A 25999-nucleotide genomic window follows, 5' to 3' on the forward strand; every position below is an offset into this window, starting at 1 on the left:
AATGTGTCCATGATCTCATGGTCAACACTGTTTGGCTAATAAAATCCCTCATGCTTACGTATTTAGAAAAAACTTGGAAACAGAAACTTTTTAACATTTAGGTATTATTTATATACCACAGAATTCACCCTTTTCAAGTGTACAGTTCGGTGGTTGTTGGGCTATTCAAAGTTCTGCAGAGATCACCATGAATTCCAGAGCAATTTGCTTTTAAAACCTGTGGTTTGAAAATGCAGGGTTCCCTTGGGTTTTGAATGCATTTATGAAGCATAATGGAGAAGGAAATGGCAACCGGCTCCAGTATGCTTGCCTGGAGAATCCCATGGACGGAGGAGCTTGGTGGGCCACAGTCCATGGGGTCACAGAGTCAGTCACGACTGAGTGACTAAACAACAACCCAGAGTTTCAGTAAATAGCCCTGAGAGCCTGGCCTTCAAACCAACGCTTGACTCAGCCAAAGCAAAAGGGGAGTAAATAAGGAGGCATACACAAATTAACATTGCCAGTGAAGGCAAAATGCTTTCTTGCAACTTTGGAAATGTACAAAGAAATTTGTAATTGTGTAAAATTTATTAGCAAATATGGCTGTTTCACCCTTTTAAATTCTTTGAAATACTCCCTTTAGGATGACTTACATATGCCATCAGTGTAGTTTTTTGGAGTGGTTGCTCTGGAATGTTTTTAGAGCTCAGAAATATTAGGGACTTCCCTTGTGGTCCAGTGGTTAAGGATCTGACTGCCAACGTAGGGGACAGGGATTGAATCTATGGTCTGGGAAGATCCCACATGCTGTGGAACAACTGAGCCCGCAAACTGCAGTTACTGAAGCCCACCCGCCCTAGAGCCTGTGCTCTGCAACGAGAGACGCCACCACGAGAAGCCCACACACCTCAGCTAGACAGTAGCCCCCACTTGCCACTGGAGAGGCCACTAGCAGCAACAAAGACCCAACACAGCCAAAAGAAAGGAAGAAATGTGAAACTTTCCCTTTCACTTGTACTTCCTCTCTGGTTCCCCAGCTCCCACCTCTGCCCCATGCCCACCCCATCCATCAGCCTTCAAACAAAAACACAGCTTCCCTGTCCTTCACTACCTCCCCGAGCTTGCTCAGACTCATGTCCAGTGATTTGGTGATTCCGTCCAACCATCTCATCCACTGTCACTCCCTTCTCAGTAGCCAGCATGGTATTTTCTAGAGTCTTCCAGTCCTGTTATGTGGGTGCTCACAGCCTTCCATCACTCTCTGGATGAAGTTTCAGCTCCTCCCCCAACGTCCCATTCCCTCAGCTTTGACCTTCTTTACCTGCCCTGCTCCTCCCAGCTGGTCCCGATGCTGGCCTCAGCTGGGCCAGCTGAGGCCCCCTTGGGGCCCTTGCACTGCTGTTGCTCCCACCCTCACCGCCTTTGGTCTTTGCTCAGTGTCAGCCTCTCAGCCCCTCCCTGACCTCCTGATGTGAATCACCACCCACCTCACACACATACACACTGTGCCCCCACCTGCTGAGAGCTTCTCTTCCCACACGTATCACTCCCGTATCACACTTAGAGCAATTTATTTGAGGGCTGCTTCCTCCCTCCCAGGAGTGCAGGGCCTGTGTCCCCACCCCCAGTTCCCCCGCTGCTCCTGGGCTCCCCCAGCCTGGAAGGGGCACCGGGGACGCCTTCACAGCAGCTGAGGGACCTGGGACAATCTCCTCTCCTCTGTGTCGCTGTCTCCTCGTTGTAAATCACTGGGTTCCTGGGAGGGGCCGCTGAGGACTCTGTGTCGAAGGTTCCCCGGAGCTCCTGGCCCCAGATGTCTCCTTGGCTGGCGAGGTGCCCACAGGGTGGGTTTCAGGAGGACGGAAGCCCCAACTCCCCTGGAGCTATGCTTCCCGGAAGTCAGGCAACCAGAAGCCATGCCTCCCGGAAGCCCCCAGTGGGGGTCTGGTAGGCCCTGGTTCGATGTGGGGGACACCTCTGGTGCCAGCCTGGTCCTCAGGCAGGGCTTCTGGGTGGGAAGAGACTGGGTGGTCTGAGGCCCTGCCTGGAATATCCTCGAATATGGGGCAGCTCCTCAAAATTGTAAAGGCCACCGAGGCTGGGGGCACTGAGGACTGTGGCTCTCACAGGAAAATCAGGGTTTCAGCCTCCAGGGTGTTTTGGGTCCATCAAGGTTGGGGCTGCGGAGGAGGCCCTGAGGCCCGGGTGGGTGGGGGTCAGTACAGGGTGGGCACCAGCAGCAGCAGTAGGGCCCCGGCCAGCAGTGCCAGTGAGGATGGGCAGGCAGCCTGGCGGGCGGTGTCCGAGGGACCGCTGTGGGGGTGAGGGTGGCAGTCGGTGGTGTAGGGCTCCACGCAGGCAGCAAAGGCCATGACATGCGCCACGAAGGTCTGCTCTTGCACGCCGTGCATCAGGTGTGCCCATGGGCCTCGTGCAAACACTGCCACGTCCTCACCGGCATGGGTCTCGCTCCCTAGGGGCACTGCTGCTTGCTGCTGGTACTCGGGGTCCACTGAGAGGAAGGAGGGCATTCAGGGAAGGGAGGTGGCCTCCCCATCCCAGGAGTTCCCAAGTAGGGTCTTCCCCTCCTCCCATCCCTCCCTCCCTTGCTCCCCAGGGCCCACCCACTGCACTCACTGCTCTCCTTTTCATTCACATTAGGTCGTGAGCCCCTGACCAACAGGTACCCCGGGCCATTGCCATAGAGGAGGGTGGTGTAGGACTTGCCATCTCTGGCCTTGCCATCGGCCAGCCCTGCAGGAGAGAGGGAACCCTGTGATCACACTGACCCCAGCTTTTGGGGCACCTCCTGTGTGCTGAGCTGAGGCACCTCTTGATGTTCACTGGTTTAATCCTTACCAGAGTGAAGTAGGGCAGTTCCTATTATTACTCCACTTGGCAGATAAGGGGACTGGCTCAGAACACTTTGCGCCAGGTAACTTAGGGGCAAGGACCTGTCACTTCCGTGGGATTACCAAAAATGGAGGTCCCACGAAGGGGGTAGCCACCGAAAGTGAAGACATGGGAGTGGTCGGCGGTGACGAGGGTCAGTGTGTCTGCTTCACTGGTGAGCTGGCTAGCCTTGGCGATGGCATTGTCGAACATGATTGTCTCAGTCAGCGCCCGATAAGCTATGTTTGCATGATGTCCATGGTCAATGCGGCCTCCTGCAATAAAGTCACGTGGAAGGTGAGTGATGCCAGACCCACCCTGAGGCCACCCCTTCCCCCTCTGATCCGCAGGGAGCTGCCCCTCACCCTCCACGAAGAGGAAGAAGCCCCGAGGGTTTCTGCTCAGCACTCGCAGGGCCACCTCCGTCATCTCCTCCAGAGATGGGTCCTTGGTGTGGTCTCGGAAGATGTCATAGGCCATTTCTCCTGGCTGAAAGAGGCCTATTGGAAAGCGGACCAATGGCGACCCTCAAGCTGAGGACGGGGGTGACCCGTGGCACCCATCCCGGGGAGGACAGTGGGGGTGGGTGTGGTTGTTACCCATGAGGTGTGTTACACTGGAGTCATTGGCTGCCTGAAGGAGCGCCGTGCGGTTCCACACATACTTGGCTCCCTGGAAGGGGCAGAACCAGGCCTCAGCCCATTAGCCCGACACCCCAGGCCTGGCCCCGCTGCACCCCCACACCCATGAGCCCCCATCACCTGGTGCTTGGCCTGCCACTCCTGCACCAGATTCCGCTTGTCCTTCCGGACTCCATTCTCACTGGCATCATCTGGGTATTCAGGGTCTGGGGTCCCCTCAGGAAACATGTACTTTCGGCCTCCACCCAGGATCACCTGGGACCAGAGGTAAGGGCAGGTGGGTTCAAGGCCTGGTTGGCCCTTTCCTCACCCCCCTCACACAGTCCCTGCCTCCCCAATCAGGTCTGTGGGATGGTTTGTCCCCACCAGTTAACTCCTACAGGGTGACCCCACCCCCACCAACACAGAGACCCTGAGAGACCCCAGAACGGTGGGCTGCCCGAAACTGTGCTGAGAGTGTATCCCACCCTCCTCTGCCCAGCCTCGCCCCATGCCCATCATGTCGCACGTCAATGTCCATGTTGTAGACGAGCTGAGTGGCGATGTCCTGGCAGCCATACGTCTGTGCATCGGCAGGCAGGTCAGCGTCGGAGAACCAGTCTCGGTTCACAGTGTGCGCATAGGCCCCTGCTGGTGATGCATCCTGCACCCTGGTGGTGGTCACCACTCCCACTGACTTCCCTGAGGGTGGCAGAGGTCACAGTGGGCCACCAAGGTCTCTGAGCCTGTCCCTGCCCAAGAAACTAACCCCCAAACCCACCTGCTTTCTTGGCCCGGTTCATCACAGACGTGACCTCATTGCCACGTGTCGTGTTGCACTGGTCGAAGCGGGCGGCTGCACTTACACCAATGGTCCTCATGTTGGTCTTGACCCCACACAGGTAGGCAGTGGTTGTGCCTGCGCTGTCTGGTACATCTCTGTCCACATTGTATGTCTGGGAGCAGAGACGCCTTCAGTTCTGCTGGGGCAGACACCCAGCTCCTGACCCAGGCCCTGGGCCCATCCTCACAGCACCCAGTCCCTATCTCAGCCCCCAACCCTCCTGGGGCTTTCCCTCCTACCCTGTTCCCTAGGCCCACACCCACCCCTCTGGTGTAGACCACCCTGAGGTTGCTTGGCCCTTACCTTGGAAAGAGCCATGTAGGGGAACTGGTCCATGGCCAGGGGTGTCTCAGGTCCTGGCTTGCCATCCATCTGCCCCTTTAGGATCCGAGCGGCTGTCACCGTGGAAACCCCCATCCCTGAAGATACACACTGTGTCAGGTCTGAGTCCCTGGGGCCATCCTGGATCAGCCGGCAGCCCAGGGTTCCAGGACTGTGGGGGGACAGGGGGTGGACCGGCCTCATGCACTCACCGTCCCCCAAGAAGAGGATGACATTCTTGGCAGCTGTCTGGATGGGCTGCAGCTTCTTAGCCACATCGAGGGCCTGGGCCGCCTGGCGGTTCCAGAAGGCAGGGTCTTCCTCCTCAACTGCCCAAGGGGAGAGTGGAGGTCAGGTCAGCCTGGGGCCACCCCTGTGAGTAGGGGGTGCTGGGAGCTGCCTGGTTACCTGGGACAAGGCCGAGGGAGAGCTGTAGCCACAGGCCCAGCAGCAGCAGCACGCAGGCCCCCTGCATGGCTGTGTGATGGCAGAGGGTCAGGATGGGGCCAGGCGAGGCTGGGTCTTGGGCAAGGCTGGGATATCTTACAAGCTGTAGCACTGGCTGCCCAGGCTTAATTCCCTGCTATAAAGTCTCCATGTCCCTCCCAGTGCCCCAGGTAACCACACCCTGCCCCTTACCTGCCCTATGACTTTCAGCCCTGTTGCCAGAGGGAGGTGGTGGGTGGGGCTGAGCCAGCAGGGATCCTGAGGATTCAGGTCCCTCCCTCACAGGATGGTCCCTAGCTGTCTTGTCTCCTCAGGGTGGGGTGGAGATTAGGGTGCAGATGTCTTAGGCCTGAGGAACACTTTCAAGGTCCTGACTGAGGCTCCTCCCAAGTCCTGTGGGAGAACCATCTCTCCTTCCTTCTCATGTGTATTTTCTGAGACTCAGCGTTGGTGCTGGGTGCTGAGGGAAGTGGAATTGGAAGCACAGAGCCTGGACCTGCGGCCTAGGTTTGGTTTCCTGAGGCAGAGAGGCACTCTACTTCTCAGCAGGCTTGACCTGGGCTAGTGGGATGGGCACTGGGCTAGGTGGGGCCCCTCTACCGTGGAGAAGTGGGGGGCTGGAGGTGAAGCAGAGCGGGGGGCCTTGTCTTTGTGTTAATTACTGAAGGCCAGACTGGGTGAGCACTGATGTTTGTGTGTAGTCAATCAGTCAGTTTAGTTGCTCAGTCATAGAGTCAGGTGCTCTTGGCCACCCATGGACTGCAGCATGCTGGCCATCACCGACTCCCAGAGCTTGCTCAAACTCACGTCCATCGAGTCGGTGATGCCAGCCAGCCATCTCATCCTCTGTCATCCCCTTCTCCCCCTGCCTTCAATCTTTCCCAGCATCAGGGTTTTTTTCAATGAGTCAGTTCTTCCCATCAGGTGGCAAAGTATTGGAGCTTCAGCTTCAGCATCAGTCCTTCCAATGAATATTCAGGACTGATTTCCTTTAGGATTGACTGGTGTGATCTCCTTGTGGTCCAAGGGACTCTCAAGAGTCTTCTCCAACACCACAGCTCAAAAGGATCAATTCTTCGGTGCTCAGCTTTCTTTATGGTCCAACTCTCACATCCATACATGACTACTGGAAAAACCATAACTTTGATTGGACAGACCTTTGTAAGTAAAGTAATACCTCTGCCTTTTAATATGCTATCTAGGTCAGTCATAGCTTTTCTTCCAAGGAGCAGGCGTCTTTTAATTTCATGACTGCAGTCACCATCTGAAGTGATCTTGGAGCCCAAAAAAATAAAGTCTGTCACTGTTTCCATTGTTTCCCCATCTATTTGCCATTCCCTGATGGCTCAGACAGCAAAGCGTCTGCCCATAATGCGGGAGACGAACCCAGGTTCGATCCCTGGGTTGGGAAGATCCCCTGGAGAAGGAAATGGCAACCCGCTCCAGTGCTCTTGCCTAGAAAATCCCATGGATGGAGGAGCTTGGTGGGCTATAGTCCATGGGGTCACAAAGAGTCTGACATGACTGAGCGACTTCACTTTCACTTTCAATGGGACCAGATGCCAGGATCTTTGTTTTCTGAATGTTGAGTTTTAAGCCAGCTTTTTCACTCTCCTCTTTCACTTTCATCAAGAGGCTCTTTAGTTCCTCTTTGCTTTCTGCCTTAAGGGTGGTATAATCTGCATATCTGAGGTTGCTGATATTTCTCCCTGTTTGTGTGTAAGGTGCCTGAAAAGGGCTGGCAGGGGTGGGTCCAGTGCTCAGTACATGACTTGACCTCCTCTTCTTTGGACAGATAGATGGAAGGCAGGGGTGAGTCTATTCTCGCCACAGGTCATTCACACACTCACAAGTGTAGCTCGTCATAAGGAGCTAAGAGGTTTCAGTAACCCCAGGTTAGGTTCAAAAGCATTCCTCCCATCTAGCAATCCCAATTCTGGCTGTGTATCCTCAAGAATTGAAAACAGGATCTGGAAGAGGTATTTGCACACCCATGTTTGTGGCAGCATTATTCACAGTAGCCAAGAGGTGCAGGCATCCTCAGCCATCCACAGCAGACAAATGGATAAACGAAGTGTGATACAGCTATGCAACAGAATACTATGCAACCTTGGAAAGGAAGGAAAGTCTGACATTTTCTACACCATGAATGAACCTTGTAGACATGATGCTCAGTGAAAAAAACCACTCACAAAAAAGCCAAATGCTATGTGATTCTACTTCACTAGGTAGCTCTAGTAGTCAAATGCATAGAAATAGAAAGTTGGATGGTGGCCGCCAGGAGCTGGGAGGAGGGGACTGGGGACTTGTTTAGCAGAAACAGACTTTCAGTTTTCAAGATGAGAAAGTTCTGGAGATCTGTGGCCAACCGTATAAATAGACAGCACTACTGAACTAGATTATACGAATGGCGAATAAAAAGGTAACTTTTGCTCCCTTTTTAAGTTTTCATTTTTTTCCTGCATACCTAGACATTCAGGATCTTAGTTCCTCCAGAAAGGATGGAACCTGCCCCAAGTGGTGGAAGTGGGGAATCTTAACCTTTGGACTGCAGGTCAAGTCCCAAGATGGTAAAATTTATAGATATATTTTTTAATCAGAAAATTTTTTTGGACTGGCCTAGTGGCACAGTGGATAATATCCACCCACCTGCCAGTGCCAGGGACACAGGTTCGATCCGTGGTCCGGGAAGATTCCACGTCCCTTGGAGCAACTAAACCTGGGAGATACAGCTACTGAGCCTGAACTCTAGTGCTTATGAGCCATAACTATTTAGGCTGTGCTCCACAATTTCTGAAGCTTAGATGCCGGCTCTGGCACAACTGACCACAGCGCAGAAGCGTGGCTGAGAGGAGCTACCCCACGTCCAAGAGGCGGTGGCTGCGTGGGTGCAGGAGGGCCGAGAGGAGCTACTTCACGTTCAAGGTCAGGAGGGGTGGCCTTGAGGAGATACCCCTTGTCCAAAGTAAGGTGCAGTGGCTGCGCTTTGCTGGAGCAGCTGTGAAGAGATATCCCACGACCAAGGTAAGAGAAACCCAAATAAGACAGTAGGTATTGCGAGGGGGCATCAGAGGGCAGACACACTGAAATCATAATCATAGAAAACTATGGGATTCCTGATCTGATCACATGGACCACAGCCCTGTCTAACTCAATGAAACTAAGCCATGCCGTGTGGGGCCACCCAAGACAGGCGGGTTATGGTGGAGAGGTCTGATAGAATGTGGTCCACTGGAGAAGGGAATGGCAAACCACTTCAGTATACTTGCCTTGAGAACCCCATGAACAGTATGAAAAGGCAAAATGATAGGATACTGAATGAGGAATTCCCCAGGTCGCTAGGTGCCCAGTATGCTACTGGAGATCAGTGGAGACATAACTCCAGAAAGAATGAAGGGATGGAGCCAAAGCAAAACCAATACCCAGTTGTGGAAGTGACTGGTGATAGAAGCAAGGTCCGATGCTGTAAAGAGCAATATTGCATAGGAACCTGGAATGTTAGGTCCATGAATCAAAGCAAATTGGAAGTGGTCAAACAGGAGATGGCAAGAGTGAACGTAGACATTCAGTGAACTAAAATGGACTGGAATGAGTGAATTTAACTCAGATGACCATTACATCTACTACTGTGGGCAGGAATCCCTTAGAAGAAATGGAGTAGCCATCATGGTCAACAAAAGAGTCCGAAATGCAGTACTTGGATGTGATCTTAAAAACGACAGAATGATTTCTGTTCGTTTCCAAGGCAAACCATTCAATATTACAGTAATCCAGGCCTATGCCCCAACCAGTAACGCTGAAGAAGCCGAAGTTGAATGGTTCTATGAAGACCTACAAGACCTTTTAGAACTAACACCCAAAAAAGATGTCCTTTTCATTATAGGGGACTGGAATGCAAAAGTAGGAAGTCAAGAAACACCTGAAGTAACAGGCAAATTTGGCCTTGGAGCACGGAGTGAAGCAGGGCAAAGGCAAAGTTTTGTTGGAGAACAAAAGCAGAGTTTTGCCAAGAGAACGCACTGGTCATGGCAAACACCCCCTTCTAACAACACAAGAGAAGACTCTACACATGGACATCACCAGATGGTCAACACCGAAATCAGATTGATTATATTCTTTGCAGCCAAAGATGGAGAAGCTGTATACAGTTAGCAAAAACAAGACCAGGAGCTGACTGTGGCTCAGATCATGAACTCCTTATTGCCAGATGGTAAAACCACTAGACCATTCAGATATGACCTAAATCAAATCCCTTATGATTATACAGTGGAAGTAAGAAATAGATTTAAAGGTCTAGATCTGATAGATAGAGTGCCTGATGAACTCTGGACGGAGGTTCGTAACGTTGTACAGGAGACAGGGACCAAGACCATCCCCATGGAAAAGAAATGCAAAAAAGCAAAATGGTTGTCTGAGGAGGCCTTACAAATAGCTGTGAAAAGAAGAGAAGCGAAAAGCAAAGGAGAAAAGGAAAAACATAAGCATCTGAATGCAGAGTTCCAAAGAATAGCAAGGAGAGATAAGAAAGCCTTCCTCAGTGGTCAATGCCACCAAAAACAAGAGATCTCTTCAAGAAAATTAGAGATGCCAAGGGAACATTTCATGCAAAGATGGGCTTGATCAAGGACAGAAATGGTATGGTATGGACCTAACAGAAGCAGAAGATATTAAGAAGAGGTGGCAAGAATACACAGAAGAACTGTACGATCAAGATAATCACGATGGTGTGATCACTGACCTAGAGCCAGACATCATCCAGACATCATGGAATGTGAAGTCAAGTGGGCCTTAGAAAGCATCACTATGAACAAAGCTAGTGGAGGTGATGGAATTCCAGTTGAGCTATTTCAAATCCTGAAAGATGATGCTGTGAAAGTGCTGCACTCAATATGACAGCAAATTTGGAAAACTCAGCAATGGCCACAGGACTGGAAAAGGTCAGTCTTCATTCCAATCCCAAAGAAAGGCAATGTCAAAGAATGCTCAAACTACTGCACAATTGCACTCATCTCACACGCTAGTAAAGTCATGCTCAAAATTCTCCAAGCCAGGCTTCAGCAATATGTGAACCGTGAACTTCCAGATGTTCAAGCAGGTTTTAGAAAAGGCAGAGGCACCAGAGATCAAATTGCCAACATCCGCTGGATCATGGAAAAAGCAAGAGAGTTCCAGAAAAACATCTATTTCTGCTTCATTGACTATGCCAAAGCCTTTGACTGTGTGGATTACAATAAATTGTGGTAAATTCTGAAAGATGGGAATACCAGACCACCTGACCTGCCTCTTGAGAAACCTGTATGCAGGTCAGGAAGCAACAGTCAGAACTGCACATGGAACAACAGATTGGTTCCAAATAGGAAAAGGAGTACGTCAATGTTGTATATTGTCACCCTGCTTATTTAAGTTATATCCAGAGTACATCATGAGGAACGCTGGGCTGGAAGAAGCACAAGCTGGAATCAAGATTGCTGAAAGAAATATCAATAACCTCAGATATGCAGATGACACCACCCTTATGGCAGAAAGTGAAGAGGAACTCAAAAGCCTCTTGATGAAAGTGAAAGAGGAGAGTGAAAAGGTTGGCTTGAAGCTCAACATTCAGAAACCAAAGATCATGGCATCTGGTCCCATCACTTCATGGGTAATAGCTGGAGAAACAGTGGAAACAGTGTCAGACTTTATTTTTTTGGGCTCCAAAATCACTGCGGATGCTGCTTGCAGCCATGAAATTAAAAGATACTTACTCCTTGGAAGGAAAGTTATGACCAACCTAGACAGCATATTAGAAAGCAGAGACATTACTTTACCAACCAAGGTCCGTCTAGTCAAGGCTATGGTTTTTCCAGTGGTTATGTATGGATGTGAGAGTTGGACTGTGAAGAAAGCTGATCGTCGAAGAATTGATGCTTTTGAACTGTGGTGTTGGAGAAGACTCTTGAGAGTCCCTTGGACTACAAGGAGATCTAACCAGTCCATTCTAAAGGAGATCAATCCTGGGTGTTCATTGGAAGGACTGATGCTAAAGCTGAAACTCCAATACTTTGGCCACCTCATGCGACGAGTTGACTCACTGGAAAAGACTCTGATGCTGGGAATGATTGGGGGTGGGAGTAGTAGGGGACGACAGAGAATGAGATGGCTGGATGGCATCACCGACTCGATGGACATGAGTTTGAGTGAACTCTGGGAGTTGGTGATGGACAGGGAGGCCTGGCGTGCTGTGATTCATTGGGTCGCAAAGAGTCGGACACAACTGAGCGACTGAACTGAACTGAATCCCTCTAGAGCCTCGGAGCCCCAAATAATTCACCCTAGTGATGCAATTACTGAAGATTTCCCGCCCTAAAGCCAGCAAGTCACAACTATGGAGCTTGCTCCACTAGAGCCTGTGATCTGCAAGAAGAGAAGTCACTGCAGGGAGAAGCCTGTGCACCGCAACTAGAGTAGCCCCACTCCGTGCAAGTAGAGAAAGTCTGTGTGCAGCAAGGAAGACTCAGCACAGCCTGTAATAAATAAATAAATACGGGATTCCCAGGTGGTGCTAGTGGTAAAGAACCCGCTTGCCAATGCAGGAGACCTAAGAGACATGAGTTCGATCCTTGGATTGGGAAGATCCCCTGGAGGAGGAAATAGCAACCCCCTCCCGTATTTTTGCCTGGAGATCCCAGGGAAAGAGGAGTCTGGGGGTGGGGGGAGGGCTATGGTCCATAGGGTTGCAAAGCGACTTAGCATGCAAGCAAATAAATACAGCCATGTGTACATGTCAAAAAAACATTTCTTTTCCAAAGAAAAAATTCCTTCCTGCAAGCCCTGCCCACCCCAGTGGACCTTGGTAGCCCTCTTCCCGCTATGCCCTCCCCTCGGGCAGAGCCTCTGGGCTCCTCCTCCCTTGACCTGCTGTTCACTCACTCAGCAGGCTGACTCAGGGTATTCTCTACTTACCCTCTAGAGCAGAGGTCCCCAACCCTTCCAGACTGAGGACTGGTACCTCCCATTAGGTTAGTGGCGGAATTTGATTAGAAATAAAGTGCACAATAAAATCTAATGCACTTGAATCATCCCAAAACCGTCCCCCTTCTTTCCAGTTTGTGGAAAACGTATCTTCCAGGAAACTGGTCCCTGGTGCTGAAAAGGTTGGAGACCCCTGCTTTAGACGACCTGCCTGCTGGGGGTGGAGGGCATCTTTCCTGCCTCTGTCCCCCACCCCACAGCTGCCGCTGTCCCCCACATAGTCCTGTGCTCAGAAAACTCTTGGCTAAAGGTCAGGAGGGACTAACTCCTGGGCAGGCCCTTAATTAATTGATTGATTCTTTTGATCAGTCCATAGGTTAAATTTTTGTTACTCCAAGATTTGTCTTCAGTCCAGTGAATTCCCTGTCCCTTTGTTAAATGTGAATTTTTGACATGAAATGTCTGTAGATTCACACGTGGTTGTAAGAAATAATACAGACATCCCTTGCGTGCTTCCTCCAATCTCCTCCGACTGTATAACTCACAGATTTTCACATTTATTTTCAGAGTCTGCCGTTTTACCTGCACTCACTTTCATGTGTGTGGATTCTGTACCATCTGTCACACGTGTGGGTTCATGTAAACACACCACAATCAGGACACTGAACAGCTCCAACCTCCAGGGCCCTTTATAACCACCCTGCCCTCTGTCCCTAACAGCTTCCTGTGTTTGTAAAATGTTATTTTACGAACTCCCTCTTGGTCCACTGGTTAAGACTCCACACTTCCACTGCTGGCAGTGGGTGTTCCATACTTTGAACTAAGTAAGATCTTGCATGCTACATGGTGCAACCAAAAAATAAACAAATAAACCCCATCATTTCAAATAAGTTACAGGAATGGAATCACCCAGTCTTTGGGAATGATCTTTCTTTCCTAATTCCTAAATCTCAGCCTAATTCTGTGGGGATTTTGTGGAACAAGGCTCAGTAATTGACACTTTGTATATGAGTGGACCCTGCTGCTGCTGCTGCTGCTAAGTCGCTTCAGTCGTGTCCGACTCTGTGCGACCCCATAGACGACAGCCGACCAGGCTCCGCCATCCCTGGGATTCTCCAGGCAAGAACACTGGAGTGGGTTGCCATTTCCTTCTCCAATGTGTGAAAGTGAAAAGTGAAAAGTGAAAGTGAAGTCGCTCAGTCGTGTCTGACTAGTAGCGACCCCATGGACTGCAGCCCACCAGGCTTCTCTGTCCATGCGATTTTCTAGGCAAGAGTACTGGAGTGGCTTGCCATTGCCTTCTCCGTGAGTGGACCCTAGGCCGTGTTTAACCATTCACACGTGGAAGGACCTCTGGGCCAATTCCAGGTTTGGCTGTTATAAATAAAGCTGCTGTGGGGATTCCCTGGAGGTCCTGGTGTTAGGAATGGATGTTTTTGCTATTGTGGGCCTCGGTTCAATTCCTGGTCAGGGAACTAAGATCCTGCAAGTTGTGCAAGAATGCCAAAGGAGAGAGAAAAAAGAAAAACAGCACAAATCTTCACTTACAGGTTTCTGTGTGAGCATTCCATTTCATTGCATTTTGGGGGGTATATGCTCAAGAGTGCAATTGCTAGGTCATATGGTTGCTGTGTATGTAGCATTTTTTTTTTTTTGGATCTCACCTCCCCCAACACCTCCCCATAAAGCAAAACAAAACAAAACTGCCAAACTGTTTTGTAGAGTGGCTGCACAGCTTTGCACTCCCACTTGCAACATACGAGGGAGTCCATTTTTCTCGATTCACACCGCTTGCTGTTGCCACTGTTTTTAATTTTAGTCATTCTGATGGGTATGGAGTATTTGTTTACTCTGGCTGCCCTGGATCTTTGTTGCTGAGCATGGACTTTCTGTGGTTGCGGTGATCAGGGACTCCTTTCTAATTGAAGTGGGATGGCTTCTCATTGTGGTGACTTCTCCCTGTTGCAGAGCACAGACTCTTAAGAGCTGGCTCAGTTGTTGTGGGACTAGGACTGAATTGCCCTGCAGCATGTGGGAACTTCCTGGATGAGAGATTGAATCCGGGTTCCCTGCATTGGCAGAAGGATTCTTAGCCAGTGGACCACCAGGGAAGTCCCTAAAGTTTCTTTGAATATTCTTCTTATGATGACATTAAGTGATCAGGAGCTATGATCACTCTCAGTTTCTTAGGAATTTTCTCCTGTGCCTGAGCGGGACTGAAGACCAAATACAAACCACGTGTCACTTGCAGTAAACAAAGGGTGTTTGTCCAAGTCCCCACCAGGGCACCCAGCTCCCCGCTCTGGGCCTGAGTCACTTGAGTGAGATGAGAGTCTGTTACACTCCCTCCCCTGGGGCCCAGGGATAACCAGGCAGCAAGCAGCATGGCTTCTGCTCTGCAGTAAGAGACAACACCTCAGGTCTTGTACTTCGGGGTTATGGATGCTTGGGAGGCCAGGCCAGTTCCATGGAGCCTGCTCTGTGGGGGCTGGTTGTTCCAGTCTCTGTTCTCTGGGAAGAAGGCCTTGTCCTGTGGGGTCTCATCTAGAGCTCAGCAAATTGTCCGCATTTGCCACCCCGGGCTCCCTGGGCCCTGTCTCAGCCCCCACTGTACGTACTGTCAGCAGGGGGTGACGCTGAGCTCCTTGAGGCACCAGGGCATCCGTGGGGGTGGGGACTGAATGCCTTCTGCCTGCCTCCTGCCCTCCCAATCTCAGGGTGTCCCCTGGAGATGCAGTGACAGTCCTGCCACACAGATGAGAGCAGGGCAGCAGCTGGGAACAGAAGGTTTTGAAGATCTAGAGCCAACCCACTCCTTCCCCAGATTTGCAGAAATGGAGGCTTTCTTTCTAGGGCAAGTGCTCCCTGGGCCCTCATGTCCCCCTCTCATTTCTGTCTCCCACCAGCCCCGTAGGAGTGGTATGAATGTCCCCACAGGAACTGGCATGCAAGAAGCAAACACAAGCTTATAGTGAAAGTCATTCATTCCTATCTGACTCTTTGCAACCCCAATGGACTATACAGTCCATGGAATTCTCCAGGCCAGAATCTTGGGGTGGATAGCCTTTCCCTTCTTCAGGGGATCTTCCCAACCCACGGATCAAACCCAGGTTTCCTACATTGCAGGAGGATGCTTTATCAGCTGAGCCACCAGGGAAGGCCTTTTTCTTGAGGGCCACATCTTGTTGACCTCACGGGACCAAGGAAGTGACAAGCCACCAGATGACCGCCTGGGCATCAAGCTGGGAGGTAGGAAGGATGAGCACTGGGGCTGGGGAATGTCCCTCTGTTTTCAGAGAAGGTGAAAGCCTGGCTTTGGGGGAGGGGAAAGCCCCAACTAGTCCTGCGGCTGGCCTCACCTGGCCCTGCTGACTCCCTCGGGGCCCTGCACGGCTGTCCTGTGTTATTCCTGCCCTCACAGCCTTTGGTCTTTGCTCAGTGTCAGCCCCTCATCAGCCCCTCCCTGACTTCCTGATGTGAATCACCCCTCCCCCCACGCACACGCACACACACATACACAGACACACCCTCTGTGCCCCCACCTAGGGGCTTCTCTTCCCACACATATCACTCCTTTATCACACTTAGAACAGTTTATTTGAGGGCTGCTTCCTCCCTCCCAGGAGTGCGGGGCCTGTGTTCCCACCCCCAGTTCCCCCGCTGCTCCTGGGCTCCCCCAGCCTGGAAGGGGCGCCGGGGCCACCCTCACAGCAGCTGAGGGACCTGGGACAATCTCCTCTCCTCTGTGTCACTGTCTCCTCTCTATAAACCGCTGGGTTCCTGGGAGGGGCCGCTGAGGACTCTGTGTCAAGGGCCCCAAGACTGTCCTGGCCCCAGACGCCTCCTTGACTGTCCAGGTGCCCACAGATTGGGTTCAGGAGGACGGGGAGCCACAGCTCTCCAGAAGCAACAGCTCCCTGGAAGCCATGCAACAAGAAGCCGCGCCTCCCAGAAGCCCCCACCTCGGGTCTGGTAGGTCCTGGCCCCCTTGGGGACACCACTGGTGCCAGCCTGGTCCTCAGGCAGGGCTCTTAGATCAGGAGAAAATACCGGGTGGTCTGAGCCCTGGTCTTTCCTGGGGGCTGGGGCGGATCTGCACAAAATCTGAGGCCACCGATGGGAGCACTGAGGACTGTGGGTATAACAGGAAAGTCAAACCTCAGCTTCCAGGTGGTTCAGGCCCACTGAAGATTCCCGGCAGGGGCTCAGGAGTTCCCTAGGCCCGGGCCGGTGGGGGGTCAGTGCAGGGCAGGCACCAGCAGCTGCAGCAGAACCCCGACCAGCAGTGCCAGTGAGGATGGGCAGGCAGCCTGGTGGGCGGTGTCCATGGGGATGGTGGGGGGCTGAGGGTGGCAGTCGGCGTAGGGCTCCACGCAGGCAGCAAAGGCCATGACATGCGCCACGAAGGTCTGCTCCTGCACACCGTGCATCAGGTGTGCCCACGGGCCTCGTGCAAACACTGCAACGTCTTCACCACTGTGGGTCTCGCTCCCTAGGGGCACTGCCGCTTGTTGCTTGTAGTTGGGGTCCACTGGCAGGAGAGAGGGGATTCAGGGTGGGAAGGAGGTGGCCGTGACCTCGCCTGAGTTCCAGGCCTGAGTTCGCCCCTCCTGCCATCCCCTGCACCCCAGGGCACACCCAGTGCACTCACTGCTCTCGGTTTCATCCACATCAGGTCGTAAGCCCCAGTCCAGTCGGAATCCAGGGCCATTTCCATAAAGGAGGGAGGTGTAGGATCCACCGTCTCTGGCCTTGCCATCGGCCAGCCCTGCAGGGTGGAGGGGACCCCGTGATTACACTGATCCCAGTCTTTGGGGCGCCCCTTCTGTGCTGAGCCCAAGCACTTCTTGCCTGCTCACTGACTTAATCCTCACCAGAGCTCAGAGGAGCAGTTGGTATTAATATTCCTCCACTTGGCAGATAACAGGACTGGCTCAGAGCACGTTGTGCCAGGTAACTTAGGGACAAGGACCTGCCACTCTCTGAGGGATTACCGAAAATGGAGGTCCCACGAAGTGGGTAGCCACCGAAAGTGAAGACATGAGAGTGGTCGGCGGTGATGAGGGTCAATGTGTCTGCTTCACTGGTGAGCTGGCTAGCCTTGGCGATGGCATTGTCGAACATGACCGCTTCGGTCAGCGCCCGATAAGCCATGTTTGCATGATGTCCATGGTCAATGCGGCCTCCTGCAAGAAGGTCATGAAAGATGGGTGATGCCAAACCCACCCTGAGTGCTGCCCCTTTCCCCTTGATTGGCAAGGAGCTGCCACGCACCCTCCACAAAAAGGAAGAAGCCCTGAGGGTTTCTGCTCAGCACTCGCAGGGCCGCCTCCGTCATCTCCTCCAGGGATGGGTCCTTGGTGCTGTCTCGGTCGATGTCATAGACCATGTCTCCCGGCTCAAAGAGGCCTGTGGGAAACGGGACCAATGGTGACCCTCAAGCTGAGGACGGGGGTGGCCCGTGGCACCCATCCCGGGGAGGACAGTGGGGGTGGGTGGGGTTGTTACCCATGAGGTGTGTTACACTGGAGTCATTGGCTGCCTGAAGGAGCGCCGTACGGTTCCACACATACTGGGCTCCCTGGGAGGGCAGAACCAGGCCTCAGCCCATAGCCCGACACCCCAGGCCCGGCCCTGCTGCACCCCCGCACCCGCGAGCCCCATCACCTGGTGCTTGGCCTGCCACTCCTGCACCAGGTTCCGCTTGTCCTTCCGGACTCCATTCTGTCTGCCATTTTCTGGGTATTCAGGGTCTGGGGTCCTCTCAGGAAACATGTACTTTCGGCCTCCACCCAGGATCACCTGGGGCCAGAGATTAGGGCAGCCGGGTTTGGGGCTGGCCCTTGGCTTAACTCTATCCACCAGGTGTGCGGAATGGCCTGTCCCCACCTGTACCTCCTACATGGTTACCTCCCCTCATTCTGGCAAACACACAGAGACTCTGCAAGACCCCAGACTCTGGGTTGCCTGGGACGGGCACATGTGTTCCATCCCCTCTGCCCAGCCCCGTCCTCAGCCCTCATGTCACTACTCACGTCAATGTCCATGTTGTGGACCATCTGTGTGGCAATGTCCTGGCAGCCGTCCCTCTTGGCCCGGGCAGGCATCTGAGCATCCGAATACCAGTTACGGTTCACTGTGTGTGCATAGGCCCCAGCTGGGGAGGCGTGCTGCACCCTGGTGGTGGTCACCACTCCCACTGACTTCCCTGAGGGTGGCAGAGGTTAAGGTGGGTCACTGAGGTCTCTGAGCCTGTCCCTGCCCAGGAAGCTGACGCCCAAGCCCACCTGCTTTCTTGGCCCGGTTCATCACAGACGTGACCTCATTGCCCCTTGCCGTGTTGCACTGGTTGTAGCGGGCGGCTGCACTTACACCAATGATCTTCATACGGGTCTTGACCCCACACAGGTAGGCGGTGGTCGTGCCTGCGCTGTCGGGCACATCTCTATCCACATTGTATGTCTGGGGGCAGAGATGCCTTCAGCTCTGCTGGGGCAGACACCCAGCTCCTGACCCAGGCCCTGGGCCCATCCTCACAGCCCCTGGCCCCTATCTCAGCCCCTAACCCTCCTGGGGCTTTCCCTCCTACCCTGCTCCCTAGGCCCACATCCACCCCTCTGGTGTAGACCACCTTGAGGTCACTTGGCCCTTACCTTGGACAGAGCCACATATGGAAACTCATCCATGGCCAGGGGTGTCTCAGGTCCTGGCTTGCCATCCATCTGCCCCTTTAGGATCCGAGTGGCTGTCACCGTGGAAACCCCCATCCCTGAAGGTACACACTGTGTCAGGTCTGAGTCCCCGGGGCCAGCCTGGATCAGCAGGCAGCCCAGGGGTCCAGGACTGTGGGGGGACTGGCCTCGTGCACTCACCGTCCCCCAAGAAGAGGATGACATTCTTGGCGGCTGTCTGGATGGGCTGCAGCTTCTTAGCCACATCGAGGGCCTGGGCTGCCTGGCGGTTCCAGAAGGCGGGGTCTTCCTCCTCAACTGCCCAAGGGGAGAGTGGAGGTCAGGTCAACCTTGGGTCTCCCCTGTGAGTAGGGAGTGCCTGGAGCTGCCTGGTTACCTGGGACGAGGCCGAGGGAGAGCTGTAGCCACAGGCCCAGCAGCAGCAGCACGCAGGCCCCCTGCATGGCTGTGTGATGGCGGAGGGTCAGGATGGGACCTGGGGAGGCCAGGTCTTGGGCAAGGCTGGGACATAAGGTCCCAGGTCAGTATTAGCTGCCTGGGCTTAAATCTGGGAGGTTGTGGTTGCCTGTTGTAAAAGCCTCCATGTCCCTCCCAGTGCCCCGGGTGGCCACACCCTGCCCCTTACCTGTCCTATGACTTTGAGCCCTGTTGCCAGGGGGAGGTCGTGGGTGGGGTGAGCCAGCAGGGGTCCTGAGGAGGCAGGGCCCTCCCTCACAGGATGGTCCCTAGCTGTCCTGTCTCCTCAGGGTGGGGTGGGGATTAGGGTGCAGATGTCTTAGGCCTGAGGAACATTTTCAAGGTCCTGAGCTCCCTCCCTCCCAGTTCTCTTCTCAGCAAGTCCTGTGGAAGAACCATCTCTCCTTCCTTCTCGTGTGTTCAGTGTTTTCTGAGACTCAGCCTTGGCCTGGTTTGGTTCCCAGTGCTGACGGACACAGCCTGGGCCAGGGGCCTGGGTTAGTTCCCTGGTTCCCTGAGGCAGAGATCCATGGGGTGGCCTGTCTACCCTGCCCCCTGCTCAGCTCCTCACCAGACTTGACCTGGGCAGGAGGCGTGGGCACTGGGCTGGGGGGCACCGGGGAGCCTGGGCCCAGCTTCTGCTGTGGAGAAGGGTGGGGCTGGAGGTGACAGCAGAGCGGGGGCCTTGTTTGTGTCTTCAGTTACTGAAGTGGTGGGTCTGCGCTGCTGTGTGTGTGTGTGTGTGTGTGTGTGTACTGAAGTGGTGGGTCTGCACTGCTGTGTGTGTGTGTGTGTGTGTAAGGTGTGTGTGTGTGTGTGTGTGTGTGTATGTAAGGTGCCTGAAACGGGTTGACAGGCGTGGGCCCCATGCCCCGTAAGTGACATTGACCTCTGCTCCCTTGGACAGGTAGATGGAAGCCAGGGGTGAGTCTGTTCTCTCCACAGGCCACACACTCTCACAGGAATAGCCTAGGAGCTAAAAGATTTTAGTAACCCCAGGTAGGGTTCCAAAGCAATCCTCCCATCCGGCAATCTCGCTTCTGGATGTGTATCCCCAAGAATTGAAATCAAGATCTGGAAGAGGAATTTGCACACCCACATTTGTAGCAGCCTTATTTATGGTAGCAAGAGGTACAAGCAAGTCCAGCACCCGCAGCAGACGAATGGATAAACAGATTGTGATCAGCTGTGCAGTGGAATACTGTGCTGCCTTAAAGAGGAAGGTAAGTCTCACACCTGCGATAACAAGGGGGAAATTTGCAGACATGATGCTCAGTGAAAAAGGTCAGTCGGAAAAAGGCAAACGCTCTGTGGTTCTACTTCACTAGGGATCTCAAGTAGTCAAATGACTAGAATCAGAAAGTTGGATTGTGGCACCAGGAGTTGGAAGAAGGGGGACTGTGGACTTGTTCAAGATACAGGCTTTCAGTTTTACAAGATGACAACGTTCTGTACATCTTAGCCAACTATGTGAATAGACATAACATTAATGGTCTGGGTATAAAAATGGTGAAGATAGTAACTTTTATTTTCTTTTAAATTTTCTTCCTTTTTAAAAAAATGCACAACAGAGCATTCTGAATCTTAGTTCCTCAAGCATGGGTGGAATCTATGCCATCTGCAGTGGAATCTTAACCCCTGGGCTGCAGGAAAGTCCCACGATGGTAATTTTTATGTTGTGCTTTTTATCATAATTAAGAAAATTTTAAGACTTCCCTGGTAGCCCAGGGGATAAGAATTTGCTTGCAAGTGCAGGGGATATGGGTTCGATCCCTGGTGAGTTGACTCTTCTTGGCGTGGAGCAACTAAGCTTGGGTGCCACAGCTGCTGAGCCGGCACTCTAGAGCCTGGGAGCTGCAACTACTTAGGCTGTGCGCCACAACCACTGAAGGCCAAATGCTGTAGTCACTGGGAGCCATAACTCAAGAGCCCCTGAGCTGCAGCTACAGAAGCTCGCAAGCAGGAGAGCCAATGCATTGCAACTACAGAGCTCGAGTGCTGCAATTGCTGAAGCTGTGCTTCTAGAGCCTGTGTTCTGCAACGAGAGAAGTCACCGCAATGAGAAGCCTCTGCATTGCAACTAGAGAAAGATCCCATGCAACAAGGAAGACCCAGCATGCCAAAAATAAATAACTAAATGATAATTAGCAGTATGTACATGTCCCCCAAAAAAATTTAATAAAAAAAAAACCCTTCCTCCCAGTCCCGCCCACCCCCGTGGACCTTGGTAGCCCCCTCCCCAGCGTGCCCTCCCCTCAGGCAGAGCCTCTGGGCTCTTCCTCCCTTGACCTGCTGTTCACTCACTCAGCACGCTGACCCAGGGTATCTTCTACTTACCCTCTAGGGCAAGGGTCCCAACACTTCCAGACTGAGGACTGGTACCTCCTGTTAGATCAGTGGCGGAATTTGATTGGAAATAAAGTGCACAATAAAATCTAATGCACTTGAATCATCCCAAAACCGTCCCCCTTCTTTCCAGTTTGTGGAAAACGTATCTTCCAGGAAACTGGTCCCTGGTGCTGAAAAGGTTGGAGACCCCTGCTTTAGAGGACTTGGCTGCTGGGGGTGGCAGGGGCATCCTTCCTGCCTTGGCCAGCTGCCCCACAGCTGCCTCTGTCCCCCGCATAGTCCTGTGCTCAGAAAATTCTTGGCTAAAGGTCAGGAGGGACTAACTCCTGGGCAGGCCCTTAATTAATTGATTGATTCTTTTGATCAGTCCATAGGTTAAATTTTTGTTACTGCAAGATTTGTCTTCAGTCCAGTGAATTCCCAGTCCCTTTGTTAAATGTGAATTTTTGACATGTGACATGTCTGTAGATTCACACGTGGTTGTAAGAAATAATACAGACATCCCTTGCGTGCTTTCTCCAATCTTCTCCAACGGTATAACTCAGATTTCACATTTATGTTCAGAGTCTGCCATTTTACCTGCACTCACTTGCATGTGTGTGAGTTCTGTACCATCTATCATACATGTAATCACACCACAGTCAGGACACTGAACAGCTCCAACCCCTGGGACCCCTTTATAATCACCCTGCCCTCTGTCCCTAATAGCTTCCTTTGTTTGTAAAATGTTGTCATTTTGGGGACTCCCTCTTGGTCCACTGGTTAAGACTCCACACTTCCACTGCTGGCGGTGGATGTTCCATACCTGGCCTTTGAATTAAGTAAGATCCTGCATGCTGCATGGTGCAACTGAAAAAAAAAAAAAAAAAAAACCAAAAACCTGAAACCCTGTCAATTCAAGTAAGTTACAGTAATGGAATCACCCAGTCTTTGGGAATGGCTTTTCCTCCCACTCAGCCTAATTCCCTGGGCATTCACTGGAGGAGGGCTCAGGAGTTGACTCCTTGTGTCTGGGATGGAGTGGACCCTAGGCCGTGCTTAACCGTTCACGTGTGGAAGGACCTCTGGGCCGATTCCAGGTTTGGCTGTTATAAATAAAGCTGCTATGGGAATTGCCTGGTGGTCCTGGGGTTAGGAAGGGGCACTACCCTTGCTGTGGGTCTTGGTTCAATTCTTGGTCAGGTAATTAAGATCCTGCAAGTTGTACAGCGAGACCCAAAGAGAAAAAGGAAAACAGCCACACATCTTCATGAATGGGTTTCTGTGTGAGCATTGCATTGCATTCAGTTTCTCTGGGTAAGACCCCAGGAGTGCAATTGCTTCCTTCATAGCTAAGTTGGTAAAGAATCTACCTGCAGTGCAGAAGACCCTGGTTTGATTCCTGGATCGGGAAGATCCTCTAGAGAAAGGGATAAGCTACCCACTGCAGTCTTCTTGGGCTTCCCTTGTGGCTCAGCTGGTAAAGAATCCGCCTGCAGTGTGGGAGACCTGGGTTTAATTCCTGAGTTGGGAAGATCCTCTGGAGAAGGGAATGGCTACCCACTCCAGTATTCTGGCCTGGAGAATTCCATGGACTGTACAGTCATGGGGTCGCAAAGAGTCAGACACGACTGAGCGACTTTCACTTCACTTTAGTGGTTGTTGCATGTTTAGTTTTTGTTTTTGTTTTAGGATATCTCCCCCTGATCCCAACCCCTGCTCAAAAAAAAAAAAAAGAGGGGGGGGACTGCCAAACCATTTTGCAGTGTCTACACCATTTTGTGTTCCCATCAGCAATGTATGAGGGATTCAGCTTCTCTCCATTCTTACCATCATTTGGTGTTGACGCTGGTATTTTTTTTTTTCTCTTGACATTTTTTAATTTTAGCCCTCCTGATAGGTGTGGAGGATAAAGTTTCTTCTTTTTAAAAAATGTATTTATTTTCGTTGTACTGACTCATTGTTGCTGAGCACAGGCTACTCTCCAATTGTGATGTGAGGGCTTCTCACTGCGGTGACTTCTCTTGTTGCAGAGCACAGGCTCTGGAGCGTGTGGGCTCAGTAGTTTGACCAGCAGGCTCAGTAGTTTGACCAGCAGGCAGAGGCGCTGGCTCAGGGACTGTGGCACAAAGCCTAAGGTGCCCTGCAGCATGTGGGAACTTCTTGGACCAGATAACCGATTCCAGGTTCCCAGCATAGGCAGGAGTATTCTTAACAACTGGGATCACTGGGGAAGTTCCTAAAGTGTCTTTGAATGTTCTTCTTACAATGACATTAAGTGATCATCAGCTATGCTCCTACTTGATTTATTGTGAATTTTGTCCTGGGCCTGGGCAGGGCCTGAGACCAAATACAAACCACATATCATGGCAGCAAATAAAAATGTTTGTCCAAGTTCCCACCAGGGCTCCTGGCCCCCCCACCCCCACCCCCCAGGCCTGAGTCACCTGAGTGAGATGAGAGGCTGTCATGTTCCCTCCCCTGGGGCCCAGGGATGACCAGGCAGCAGACAGCATGGCTTCTGCTCTGCAGTAAGAGATAACACCTCCAGTCCTATACTCTGGGGTTTTAGATGCCTGGGGCCAGGGGATGGCCAGCTCCATGGAGCCTGCTCTGTGGGGGACGGGACGGTTGTCCCAGTCTCTCTGTTCTCTGGGAAGAAGGCCTAGTCCTGTGGGGTCTCAAATGGAGCCCAGCACCTTCCACCAGTGTCCCCATTTACCACCCTGGGCTCTCTGGGCCCTGTCTTAGCCCCCAGCATGATGCCCCTTGTAGGTGTAAGCAGGTAAGCTAGGGAGTCCCCAGAGAAAGAGACTAGGAATGGTTTTCTTGGCACATTTATCACTGTTTTTCAGTCACATCCGACTCTTTGCAACTCCATGGACTGCAGTATGCCAGGCTTTCCTGTCCTTCACCATCTCCAGAGTTTGCTCAAACTTATGTCCATTGAGTCAGTGATGCTATTCAACTATCTCATCCTCTGTCACCCGCTTCTTGTCCTGCCCTCAATCTTTCCCAGAATCAGGGTCTTTTCCATGAGTCGGCTCTTGGAAACAGGTTTGCCAAAGTATTGGAGCTTCAGCTTCAGCATCAGTCCTTCCAATGAATATTCAGGGTGGATTTCCTTTAGAATTGGCTGGTATTAAACCTTGCTCCTTGCTGTCCAAGGGCTTAAGACATAAGAGAAGCCAGTTTGACCTAAGTTATTTTCAGTCTCAGCCTGCGCTCAGTGCTTGACCTTGAAAAGGTCTCAGTAATTACTTAAGAGAACAAAGGAATGCAGGAAAAAATGCAGTCAAATAATAGTGCAGATAAAGTAGAGCTCTAATCCCTCCTTAAGGGATTTACACAAATAAATCTTGCAGAATTACTGGTCCTAAGGCCCCTACCAGGTGGAGGATGGAATGATGGTTTTGATCCTCTTGATTTCAATGAAGTTTTCCTGGTGGCTCAGACAGTAAAGAATCTGCCTGCAATCCGGGAGACCGGGGTTCAATCCCTGAGTCGGGAAGATCCCCTGGAGAAGGAAATGACAACCCACTCCACTATTTGTGCCTGGAGAATTCCATGGACAGAGGAGCCTGATGGCTACAGTCCATCAGGGGTCACATTTGGGGTCACAAAGAGTTGGACACGACTGAGCCACTAACACTAACTATAGAACTTGCTCCAATCCTATGCTGAATTCTCCTCTGCTCAAGCCCCTCATGAATATGCCTAAAACTCCCTTTGACTTAAATGCAAATTTGCTGTATGACTCAGGGGACTCAAACTGGGGCTCTGTAATAAACTAGAGGGGTGGGAATGGGTGGGAGTTGGGTGGAAGATTCAAGAAGGAGGGATGTTGATGTATGACAGAAATCAAACCAATATTGTAAACCAATCATCAAAAGATTAAAAAAACTCCCCCAGTTTTTCTGTTCAAGGAGACACTGCTCTGGGAAAGATCCAGGGTTCTTCAGTTCAGTTCAGTCGCTTAGTCGTGTCTGACTCTTTGCGACCCCATGAACCACAGCACTCCAGGCCTCCCTGTCCATCACCAACTCCCAGAGTTCACTCAAACTCATGTCCATCGAGTCGGTGACGCCATCCAGCCATCTCATTCTCTGCCGTCCCCGTCTCCTCCTACCCACAATCCCTCCTAGCATCAGACTCTTTTCCAGTGAGTCAGCTCGTCGCATGAGGTGGCCAAAGTATTGGAGTTTCAGCTTTAGCATAAGTCCTTCCAATGAACACTCAGGATTGATCTCTTTTAGAATGGACTGGTTGGATTTCCTTGCAGTCCAAGGGACTCTCAAGAATCTCCTCCAGCACCACAGTTCAAAAGCATCAGTTCTTCGGCGCTCAGCTTTCTTCACAGTCCAACTCTCTGCTAATCATAATAAAACCTTACTTCTCACATGTTTGGGTTGGTGGTGTCTATTGGCTCCACACTCAACAAGAGGTGAGACAAAGTTTTCACACTG

The 25999-nt window shown here is 51.9% G+C and overlaps 2 protein-coding genes across 2 annotated transcripts; both read right to left on the reverse strand.

Moving 5' to 3' along the window:
* Window positions 1–2198: 2198 nt before the first annotated feature.
* On the reverse strand, window positions 2199–5134 carry LOC129537950 (intestinal-type alkaline phosphatase-like). Its single transcript, XM_055397836.2, has 11 exons — window positions 5068–5134; window positions 4872–4988; window positions 4642–4757; window positions 4276–4450; window positions 4024–4196; window positions 3636–3770; window positions 3474–3546; window positions 3240–3374; window positions 2958–3149; window positions 2620–2736; window positions 2199–2494 (listed from the first exon to the last, which is right to left on the reverse strand). Exons 1-11 carry the CDS (start codon window positions 5132–5134, stop codon window positions 2199–2201), a joined length of 1596 nt encoding a protein of 531 aa, XP_055253811.1.
* Window positions 5135–16295: 11161 nt separating this feature from the next.
* Window positions 16296–19192, reverse strand: LOC129537931 (intestinal-type alkaline phosphatase-like). The gene is made up of 11 exons (XM_055397812.2): window positions 19126–19192; window positions 18930–19046; window positions 18711–18826; window positions 18345–18519; window positions 18093–18265; window positions 17725–17859; window positions 17566–17638; window positions 17332–17466; window positions 17052–17243; window positions 16709–16825; window positions 16296–16588 (listed from the first exon to the last, which is right to left on the reverse strand). The coding sequence occupies exons 1-11, from the start codon at window positions 19190–19192 to the stop codon at window positions 16296–16298; spliced, it is 1593 nt and encodes a 530-aa protein (XP_055253787.2).
* Window positions 19193–25999: the final 6807 nt, after the last annotated feature.

This window comes from Moschus berezovskii, chromosome 2, assembly GCF_049115385.1.
Source record: "Moschus berezovskii isolate FMDL1 chromosome 2, NW_MosBer_1.0, whole genome shotgun sequence".
Taxonomy (NCBI): Eukaryota; Metazoa; Chordata; class Mammalia; order Artiodactyla; family Moschidae; genus Moschus; species Moschus berezovskii.

What these genes read in the sequence shown, in the direction of transcription:
- LOC129537950 (XM_055397836.2), bottom strand. Translation starts at nt 5,134, where the DNA reads ATGCAGGGGGCCTGCGTGCTGCTGCTGCTGGGCCTGTGGCTACAGCTC. An exon ending in AGTGGCAGGCCAAGCACCAG is followed by an intron (nt 3,547 to 3,635) that starts GTGATGGGGGCT and finishes TGCCCCTTCCAG; the next exon opens with GGAGCCAAGTATGTGTGGAA. An exon ending in TGTGAATGAAAAGGAGAGCA is followed by an intron (nt 2,495 to 2,619) that starts GTGAGTGCAGTG and finishes CCTTCCTCTCAG; the next exon opens with TGGACCCCGAGTACCAGCAG.
- LOC129537931 (XM_055397812.2), bottom strand. Translation starts at nt 19,192, where the DNA reads ATGCAGGGGGCCTGCGTGCTGCTGCTGCTGGGCCTGTGGCTACAGCTC. An exon ending in CATATGTGGCTCTGTCCAAG is followed by an intron (nt 18,520 to 18,710) that starts GTAAGGGCCAAG and finishes CTCTGCCCCCAG; the next exon opens with ACATACAATGTGGATAGAGA. An exon ending in GAACCGGGCCAAGAAAGCAG is followed by an intron (nt 18,266 to 18,344) that starts GTGGGCTTGGGC and finishes TGCCACCCTCAG; the next exon opens with GGAAGTCAGTGGGAGTGGTG.